Source organism: Dermacentor andersoni, chromosome 6 (genome assembly GCF_023375885.2).
Source record: "Dermacentor andersoni chromosome 6, qqDerAnde1_hic_scaffold, whole genome shotgun sequence".
In the NCBI taxonomy this organism is placed as follows: Eukaryota; Metazoa; Arthropoda; class Arachnida; order Ixodida; family Ixodidae; genus Dermacentor; species Dermacentor andersoni.
The window spans coordinates 61,144,484-61,155,307 of record NC_092819.1 but is presented as its reverse complement, the minus strand read 5'-3'; the positions used below and the strand labels follow the sequence as shown (position 1 = coordinate 61,155,307).

General features: G+C 47.1%; 1 protein-coding gene across 1 annotated transcript; it reads left to right on the top strand.

Annotated features, from left to right (window-relative positions):
- The first annotated feature begins 951 nt into the window (after positions 1 to 951).
- LOC126522773 (uncharacterized) lies at positions 952 to 4,435 on the top strand. Its single transcript, XM_055066277.1, has 3 exons — positions 952 to 1,006; positions 2,879 to 3,028; positions 3,555 to 4,435. Exons 1-3 carry the CDS (start codon positions 1,001 to 1,003, stop codon positions 4,071 to 4,073), a joined length of 675 nt encoding a protein of 224 aa, XP_054922252.1. The 5' UTR covers positions 952 to 1,000; the 3' UTR covers positions 4,074 to 4,435.
- Positions 4,436 to 10,824: the final 6,389 nt, after the last annotated feature.

The window sequence follows — 10,824 nt, the reverse complement described above, 5'->3', positions numbered from 1 at the left end:
AGGTTATGGCAGTGCACAAACGTGTGGCGTTCGCTCATGGGCAAACGCAGCGCATTTTTTTGGGGTGAGCAGCTGAACGCACGCTTCAGAAAAGCCTGAATTGCGTAAATAGAGCGGAAGTGCGACACAAACAGGGAAAAGAAAAGACCAAAGCAAACACTGCGCAGTCCGATCAACGCCACGAGACACGTGCCCAATTAATACACGGCGCCCGCGGCACTCCGGAACGCCAGATTATAAGGGCGAAGGTGTAGTTACGTGGCGGCCGATCGGCGAGTGTCAGAATTACGCACGCACGCGCGCCACACACATACACTGTTATTCAGCGTGACAACACCCTTTCGGCGGCTGGCCTGGAGTGACCCTGCATGCTTTTAGCGTGCGTTCTCTTTTATTGAAATAACAACGGTTCCGAGAGCCCTGTCAGGCTGTTTGTTTCTGCGGTTCCCCCTCCTTCTCCGCTGCCATCAAGCTCCAGAATATAGCTGCGCATAGTTCGAACACATCGGCTGACCCTGTACGAAGTGCTGGGACGTTGGTCGCAAGCAGGGCAACTCCCTTCAAAGTGGCCCCCCTTGCACGCCCCCTCTCCTTGTACATTGCTTACAACATGTCGTACCCTCTCTCCTTCTTTCTGTTTCTTTCTCCAGGTCGTCGGTTCTCGTTCTTTTTTGTCTTCCAGGCGGGCGTCTTGAGAGACCGCTTTGCCAATTTTCGCCGAGCACCAACGACTCATTGAAACGTCCGCGAGGAGGTTGCTGCGATCAGCGAGCGCCGCGGCAACAATACGTCGTCGTCGCAGAGACGATTATAATGCGCCAGTCACGTGGCCAAGCTCGCGCACACCACCTGCCTCCCCCCCCTTCCCCCCTTCCCACCTACGTGGCTGGAGAAAACAATTGGAGCACCCACCAGGGCGAGGTGTATATAAATGCGCCAGTGGTGCTCTGCTCGGTCATCACGGGATCAGCTGCAGAGCATTGCGGATACCGGACTCACTATGAAGGTAAGTCGACACCGAGGCTTGTGTTTGACAAGAACGGCGAATGCCTCTTCCGATGCTTTACGATGTCGAATAGACTCATCACTGACTGTAGCTATAGTGGAGAACAGAACTAGCAAAGACCATTCTATCACTTCCTGGGTAATGTCGACAGGATAAGGATTTGCCCTGTTTCGCCAGCCTCCCGCACTGTCCCCGTCCTTCCTGAATCACTCATACTGCGGCCTAGCTGAGCAACGTACTATGTAGAACAGAGTTTGGCAGCCGACACCATAGCGCTTCCCTTTCGTAGGACCGTCAGGAAGTTGCCTAGGTAGTAGTTGATTGCAATAACAGTTACCTATTAAGCAGCTAAATGCGATATCAATGGTCGCCAGAAGAAAGCTAAAGTAACATTTAGTATGCTTTTAGCAGAAGTAGCGTATATTGTCTTCCGATAGGCAGTCTCCAAGAGGCCAGTGGCCACAGTGAAAACGAGAAGACAAGGAATATTCTGTCCGAACGTACGAATCTTATAGGAAGCCAAACTGCATTCATGTATATGGCGAGTTTTATAATATGCGTCCCATCTATTCGTACGGCCTTCGACAGGACCTATTTCTTAGCTGCGGCTCAAAACGTTATGAATGGCAAATGCATCTGCGCGCTTCACCGTAACAGGGATGCCATGAGAACGGCCACAGACACAGGTCATTGACCAAAATTTAAGAACTAAGTCCCCACGAGAGGCGGTACAGATTTAGGTGTAAACCTGAAGATGTCAATGTATTTTAAAGCTCGGTGGTTTCACAATTCTTTCTCGTTCCAAATTTCTTTCACGGGACAACACTCAGTACAAAACGAAGATGTAGAACATGAAATATTTAGCTTATCAAACGATACCGTCGTCAAAGGCGCGCTGATCTATAAGTGAGAGCCCACGCGGAAGTGGGAATATAGCACTAGCATTTGTCGAGATCCGAAGTGCTCAAAAAATTTGTTTTACCAGCAATAGCACTGTCAGCGAGAGTCTTCAGAAGAGAGAGTCTCCAGAGATGAGTGGCATACTCATTGGCAGCGAGTGTTAACAGTCGTCATTATATATATATATATATATATAATATATATATATATATATATATATATATATATATATATATATATATATATATATATATATATATATATATATATATATATATATATATATATATATATATATATATATATACATGAAAGTATCCAGAGACCAATGGTTTGCACGTAGATGCATCACTTTGCAAACAAAATTGTGGAATGGACCCTTTGTATATGCCGAAGTGTATTGCAATGTAATGCATAATATCTCCGGAACGATTGCTCAGAGAAATCAAGCACCCACTTCATATATACGAAATCAACTGACAGCAATGATCACGTTTTTGGAACAGCCCCTAATAAATACAGGTGATGGGAATGTAATAATCTTGCTAAGAAGGACCTCGCTGTGGTGGTGATGGCCGTGGCTGTAAGTTTCTGTTTCGCTGACAAACGCGAAGAAATCAAATGTGTAGAAAAGCGCCTTGCATGCGCAGAAGGATGGAACAGAACTCGGACACTGATTCCAACAAACAAACTCATAGAGCGTTCACACAAGTTTAGGGTACCTGAAAACTCTTGGGTGGAACCACTTCTGCCAAGACACTTCGGTACACATTGAAGTCATGGTACAATGCGGTGTATGTGACGACGTTACGTAATACCCATCCCAATAGGGGACGGAGGCAAAATTCTTCAGGGAAAACATCCCCGAAATGTCACAAAAAATAGTATGTTTGTGCGCGTACTTCTGCAGTCGAAGAGGATTGGTCATCAAGCGTTTTTTCTTAGCTGCTTCTTTTGGTTTCCTGCTGGCAGGTCATCATCCTCCTCGCCGCTCTTGCGGTTGCCAATGCCGGATTTGTTGGCCACGCCGGATATGGTCACGGGTACGGCCATGGCTACGGCCACGCTGTTGTCGCCAAGGTCGCCGAGGCTGGACACTCCTCTCAGCACCGGTCTCAGGATGTGAGTGGCGTGAATTCACTATGATACTACTTTATCAATCTCTCCCTCACACCCTTAGACCTTTGAAAGACACTACGTGCGTCGCTATAACAGAAGTTCGGTATCTTCTTTGCTTCGAGACACGCACAGAGAAGTTGATACAAATCGACGAAATCGGGGTTAGAGGTACCTGCAGATAAAGCTACTTCGCAAGATTGTTTCTACAACACTAGCCACGAACCAGAATGCAATCTGAAAAAAAAAATAACGCGAACCGCGCACTGAGAACACAAACACAATAAGCAGAATCACTGACAAACAAGTTATCTCCAAACTCTGTAAAAAATTTAGAGATCCTGCTGTGCACATGGGATAGACAGAAAGACAATGGTCGTGTGCAACACACTGGCTGGGCTTTACCACAGGGCAAACGCACCCTAAATCGCGATAGAGAGTGATGTCAACGGATAGTCCGGTCCCTTCAGAAAAAAAATCTGTTCCTAGACAGTTGATCACTGCTGTGATTCTGACGATTTTGCAATCGCAGCTTGCCGGCAACTACAATTTCGGCTACAAGGAGGGCCACACCAGCGGCGGCTCCTTCCGCCAGGAAGCCGGTGACGCCTGGGGCAACAAGGTCGGTTCCTACGGTCTGACCGACGCTGATGGCCGCGTCCGTGTTGTCAAGTACGTTGCTGACGGCCACGGCTTCCGTGCCCACATCTCTACCAACGAGCCCGGAACTGCTGCTTCCCACCCTGCCGCCGCTGCCTACAACGCCCGCCACGCCGTTCCCGCCGCCGGCTACGGGGTCGCCGCCCCTGTGGCTAAGGTCGCTGTCGCTGCCGCTGTTCCCGTGGCTGCCTACGCCCACGCTCCCTATGGACACGGAGGCTACGGAGGTTACGGAGGTCACGGAGGTTACGGAGGTTACGGAGGCTACGGAGGTTACGGAGCCTACGGAGGTCATGGAGGCTACTACGGACACGGCCACGGAGGATACGGCTACGGCCACGGCATCTTCCACGGAGCCCATGGTCACGGCCACTTTGGTTACCATGGTTAAGCCTCGCATCGCCTGTATAGAGTGGTATAGTTTCCCAAGGACTGTCCTAAACTGAGACCTCGCGCGCCTCTGTGCACCTTCTTCTCTTTGTCCTTCGTCTCTCATGTCTCTTTGTGCGTCGTCCAGCCCCTACTGTGATTCTTTCTTCTGTGTTTGTGCTCGCCGCGATGCAGGTGTTTCGTTTTGCTATTTCCCGAACTGAGTGTGATTTTCCTCCTTCGCACTGTCGCTGCTTCATACGCCTGCGCTTTTAATTTATTTCCTCCCTCCACGTCTCTTCTGTAGCTTTTCGTCCAGTGCGTGTCCTAGTACAAAAGCTGCTCGAGTGTTTGTCGTATAATAAACGTTGTCTCTTTTGTTGACCGAAACATCCGCTCTCTTTCCATATGACTAAGACACAACATATGGTTCCGCAACAGTGCATAGGTTCACCAACACAAAGCATGCTCCAGTTCCCCGAAACGACCTGGTTGCATGCAGTGTAGTGACGAAATTGCGAAGTGTAACGCCCCATAGAAGCCCGCTGGCTGTAAGCGCCAATGCAGGATGGCAGGAGAGAGGCTCCACTTTGATGTCGATTTCCTGGGTTTCACTAACATTCACCAAAGCATGGTACAACAACGTTTTTGAATTCCGCGACCCCACGGCGGCCAGCACTCCCTTAGGAATTCTCAAAACAAACAATTTTATGGGGAAAGGTGGGTGTTTGATGAAGGCCACCGCTGTTGCAACGCGTCAACTAAAAGTTAAGAAATGTCATATCTGAGAGAAACTTCAATTCTTACGACGGTAATTCCTTGATGAAATTCAGTTGTATTTCAGCGCTTATTCCCCAATGAATATTCGGCGTTAATTTTAGCTCTATAATTATCCAGAAAACATAATTCGGAGTTAGGTTTTCTTGGGCAGTCAATAGGCATCCCAGTATTTTTGAGAATTGATCAATTCTGCTACCGAGTAACTCCATCTTGCATAACAGTGTGTTACACAGTCAAACGCGTCAATGAGCTCGTAAGTGTGCATTCCTGTTAGAAATAGTTAATGTTTCCCTGCATTTAAAGCGAGTTATCATCCAATATTAAGCTTAGGTGACGTATTTCACGGGTTAGTGGCATCTAATAAGCTACGCCCCTGATGCCTTCCACAGTTCTCGTTGAAGTCACGTTCTTTACCGGTGCGTCGTGGATATATGTGGAAAAAAAGACAAAACTCTAAAGCTACACTGAACAAGTAAGTTATACCCTCTTAGCTTAGGTAAGTAGGATTGTCGCTGCTTTAGTTTAACTCTTACACAGAAATATTGGACATTGCCCCTGCGGGCATTGTGCCACTTCACCGCAATGCACGAACGTAACCCAATGGGCAACAATTACTACAATTATATTTGAAAAGGCCTTCCAAATTTCCACAACTTTCAATAAGCAACGTCGAGAAGTTACGCCTTTCTAATAAGATGCGTATGTACGGCAAGCATTCATAACGTTCCTGCTTCGTTATAGGAGCAAAATAGGAGCAATCTTGAACAAAATTTGACTATCAGTAAAGGGAAAATCCACCCAATAGTAGCTACAAAGGAAACCCATACAGGTTCCTTGAAAGAAAAGCCTCGTAGTTGAAGGAAAATTCGTCCTGGTCTGGGACTCGAACCCGGAACCACCGCTTTTCCGGGGCACCCACTCTACCACCTGGGCACACCAGGCGGCTAGCAGATGGCAGGACGAAATCGAACCCATCAACAAGTTGCAACAACTTTTTGGCCCATCAACAAGTCGCCTTTGCTTCGAGTTGTTGATGGGTTCGACTTTGTAAAGGGTATTAATTGTCTACATGCAGGTTTAGACTGGCAATTTAAGTCGGTAATTGCAACGTCTACTGCATGTCACCATGGCATGTTACCGAACGTACCACAAAGAATGGCAATTAATGCATACAAGATGAAGACTACACACATAGTTGGGGCTTTATACCATTTATTATAAACACGCACGTGGAAGACTTTACTTATACAGGCTCTGTATAAGAGCTCGCCTGCCTCGTGGTTATGTTGCAATAGAGTTTACCATCGCCGTCAAATCCAGCAGTTTACACTCCAGCAGCGTGATTTCATGAGCACATAGTTGTGTTCCCCTACGCGTCTGAAAGCAAACACTCATGCAAGCAAAACAAACCACTAGGCCGTGATATCCCCTACACTAATAAACTTCTTGCCGTCTCGGAAGACTTACTTCTGCACGAAGTAATGGAATAATCCTTTTGAGCTTCTTCATATGACTTATCAATCGATGCCTTTTGGACACTTGTGCGACGTTCGAAACATCGAAACATCGAAATTACTGGTCGACACAGAGCAGAGAAAGCGTGCACCTCGTTCTGAAAGCCCAAGGTGGCAGGCTTGCTGATGATATTATTACCCAGATATAAAGAGATAGATAGAAGGTAATCAAGGACCAGGAGGTTAATAAGAAAACAGCCTCATTTGCTACAGTGCATGGAGGGAAGGGGATCTAGAGGTATAGAAATTGAGGAAGGTGAGTAGAAAAAAACTGATATCGGCACACTGAATTCTCAGGCGGCGCATGCCACTATCACGGTCTATATGTCGCAGGCTCGCAAACCGCAGCCGGCGATCTAGTGCTCTAGCTGTTTCTTTAGCGTGTGCGTCTGTTGTGACCCCTGCCCCCATATCTGTTGTTCTGACAGTGGCCGTCTCTTTAGCGCGATACGTCTTTTCACCCCAGAAAAGAAATGTCGGCTGTGAGTACGATATCTCAACCTAAGGGCACTAACGGGGGGGGGGGGGGGGGGATCCTTGAGCCAGCGACCAGAAATTCCACTGTGGCATTAACTGCATACATAGACACTAGAGTCTCTCGATGTGGGATGTGATAACTTTATATGGAATCCGGCGATTGGAAGGCCCGGGCCTGGGGCCGTCTAGATGGCCACTGGGAGCTGCTGCTCCCGTGCGGCCTCCACGGCTCGCTGGACGGCCCAAACTTGTTCTTGGAGTTATGAGCTGAGCAGCACGGCCGACCACCGCGCCCGCAGATTTTCCGGGGAGTCTGCCATTTTATCTTGGTATATTTCACATCCCCACAACATGTGTTGAAGAATGGCTCTAACAGACTTGCATAGCTTGCACATATCGCTCTCGTATATATCGGGGTAGAAAGTTTTTAGTTGCATGAGTCTCGTATAAGTTTCTGTTTGTAATAGCCTCCAAGTAACGACTCAGCTCTGTTCAGTTTAGTGTGAGGCGGTGGTAATACTCGCCTCCGATTTCGATAGAATTTGGTAATATCGCTAAACTTGTTAATCTATCTTTTTCTCTCCAGATCTCCTCCTCCGCGTTCTCCTGACCGATGGAAGTCACTCTTTGCTCAGTTTGGCGAGTAAGACCTCGAGCTCCGCGGTGTGCTACCTAGTTGAGGTTGATGCGGGATTGCCTGGAGTCGTGTGCGCTGGGAACCAGAGCGATTGCCTGCCGTTCTTCTCTGCGTTGGTGAATTTTGCTTCATTGACTCTGATGATGTGCCATGCCTCAGGAGAGATCCTACCTTTGGCATAATTTCTAATGGCCGCTTGAGAATCGCCAATGACGTATTGAGCATTCGTGGAGACCAATGTTAGTGCAATGGCTACCACCTCTGCTGTCTCGGAATGTTTGTTATTAACTGATACGCTTGTAAGGGGTTCTTGGGTGTGATCTACGATTACTGCTACGTAGCTATTTCTATGTGGATATTCAGCCGCGTCTATAGACGAAGGTTGCTCTGTCGTCTGACCCACAGCCTCTCAATGTAATCAGAAATTTAAAAAAGTACGTTCGTAGTTAGTGAATTCTGACCGTTGAGGGCTGTCATTTTCTGTCACAGTCAGCGACAGGACTCCTTGCACGGCCGGTGCAGCGCTAATATTATGCAGCTGCGAGTACCGGTCTGCATACCCGTCTGTACCGACCATACACCTCTTGACCATTTGTTTTAGCACTTATGGTTCATATCTCATTAAAGCGCAAGGGGTTTACGCGAACCAGGTAAACGAACTCTTCGAGATTCATGGCTTCACCGATGCGATACAGCTACAATGGCGGATTTCATTTTGAAGAGCCCCGCTCACGAGAAATTAGTGAAATTAGTTTCGTATCGATGTTACATAATATCCGCGACAGCCACGGCACAAACCACGCGAAGGTAGCACAAAGCTTAAATCCAACTGAGCAAACTGGCCAACGCCGAGCGCCTGCTATGAACTACTGATTTTCTGTTATTATTTTCAGTTACTGGTGCATTCGGGATGCATAAAAAACACGAACAGGTAATAAAGTGTGTGGCTGACAAAAAACATTTAACATTCGTTCTCTTTTTGGCGACTAGCATAAACGTTGTTTTGCGTAAGCCGTGTAGTATAACAAGCAAGCACGTACATAGGGCGTCCTAACTAATGTTAGCCAATCTATTTAACAAGAAAGCAAAAAATTAAAAAAAGGACGAAAACAGTGCAAGATACGATATGAAGAGCTACGGTGTTCGGTCGTCGCACCTTTGTCGACCAAGCAATTGTAGGTTTTATATCTTTCATCATGTTTTTCTTGTGTGTTTTTGTTGTCGTTGAACAGTTTGGCTAACGTTAGCTTGGGCACACAGTATAGACTGTTACGTAATGGACATTCGCGTTTCACTCCACTCCCCGGCACTTAGAAGAAAGCGTCTTTCCTCTAGGTCAATAGAGGTGGCGTATTCCACAGACAACGGGTGAGTACTTATTGGGGAGCGCAAAAAACGATTGAGGTGTAAAATGGCTTCTGGCGGTCATTCATTCTTCGGACGTTTACCTTTACGCGACTACGTGCAGCAAACTATTTCGCGTAACTTCCAGAGCTGTCACTTCGCCGCGACGAAGCTTGACATTTGCGAAGGAAAGAACCGCAACGCGAACCAACCCGCAAGTGAATTCGGCGAGAGGGCCATTGTGCGATCGGCCCGAAAACCAGCAGGCCGCCTGATTACAGTGGTCGACGCTAAGAACAGACCCCAGCGAATACGTGGGCCGTGTGAAAGCGGCACATTCCTACAACTTACAGCGGTGCGCATCAAAAAGACAGCAAAACGACAAAAAGGAAGAATAAACGAAAGACGCTGACTTCTCAATGCGGGGCAACACGCTTTGCGGTCGCTGCTGGCAACAGAAACAAACTAGGACGCCACGCGTCAAGTGCGGCCCATTTATCCACCGTATTTTCAAGCTTGAACGTCGAGTGAGAAAGTTTGCTACATGTTTGTTTTTCATGTCGTCCCATTTTCACTGCAGTTCAGAGACTCAGAACGAGTGGGGGGTTTGCTTTTTAAATATATGCGTTCCTGAAAAGTACGAGCAGTGAAAATTGCTTTCGAAGGGAACGTCCTGGCTAAAACATAGTGTTCAGCCAATCGCATCAGCTTAAGTTTGTCTTAATGTGCGTGGTATATAGACTTAGTAATGGATACGCACTTACCTCTTCACATTTGTCACTTGTTCACTTTTAATTGCAAGATATAATAAAGTTAGCCTAGACTGAATGATGATATGTTGTCTCTAAAGCAGACTACCCTGTAACCACGGCACTAGAGCAACGCAAATTTGACGGAGCTTGACTATTCCTGCGAAATATGGCGCATGCCGAGAGAAGATTGCGAAATGTGATTTTCCTTCTTGGCTATTTCCTTGCTGCATAAGCATGCGCACGAATATTTCGAGAGTCTGTCGCAAGTCTGATTGCGACTATTAAGTTCAAAGATAAGAGCGAGAACGCGACCATTCACACCTTGCATGCCACAGTAAGAAGCAAAATAGCCCGAAAGAGTATTTCTAACTATTACCAAGTTCGATTGTAGCAAAGTGGCGGACCGGGTTAGTTGGCATTCCATTATCATATAACAAGCTTGAAAGTAGACAAGAAATACAAAAAAGAAGCGACAAGGACCGCTCTAGTCCTTGTCGCTTCTTTTTGTGTTCCGTGTCTACTTTCGCACTCGTTGTATATCACTATTTATAGCAACGCAAAGTCACTTTCAGAAACTGAAGATATGTGGAGGTAAAAAAATGATATTATAGGAAGATATTGGAGATATTGTTCCACAAACTTCTGCAACTGAGAATGTAGGAGTATCTAAGGAGGGACAGAAAATTTCATAACTTTTCTTTTGGGAACTCCATGCCTTCACTGAAAAAAATTGCAGGCAAAGGTAGACGGAGTGCTTCTGCTGTGGAACACATCTCGCCCATCTCTGCGCTTTTCTGGACTTCTCACTGCACTTCTGCGGTACACCGCCCCATACATCGCGGTGACGGGTGTACAAGATCCTGAGGCCCCTCCCGGTTCCCGTTCACCCGCAGACATTGCTTCGAGGAAGCGAGGAAATACATCGAGCCGTAGCGAGGACACAGAGCTGTACTCCGCATCAGGTGACGAGTCCTCGGAAGACAGCTTTCGACCTGTCCTGTACCGCAAGGCCCAACGAAGAATTATCAACGCATCTTCGGTGTCAAGTTCGACCACCGTGAAAACTGCGCCTCAACCATGGCCTCACTCCATCCTGTTTGTACAACAGAACGTTACTGACAACCTACGCGTCCTCAGCAGGCAATCACTTTCCGTATATCTAGAAAACACCGTTTCGAATGAGATCAAGGATGTCAGGATAAACACTAGGAGAAACATCCTGGCAATCGATGTGATGAACCCGAGCGCACTGAACACACTGCAACATGG

What these genes read in the sequence shown, in the direction of transcription:
- LOC126522773 (XM_055066277.1), top strand. An exon ending in CTCAGCACCGGTCTCAGGAT is followed by an intron (nt 3,029 to 3,554) that starts GTGAGTGGCGTG and finishes TTGCAATCGCAG; the next exon opens with CTTGCCGGCAACTACAATTT.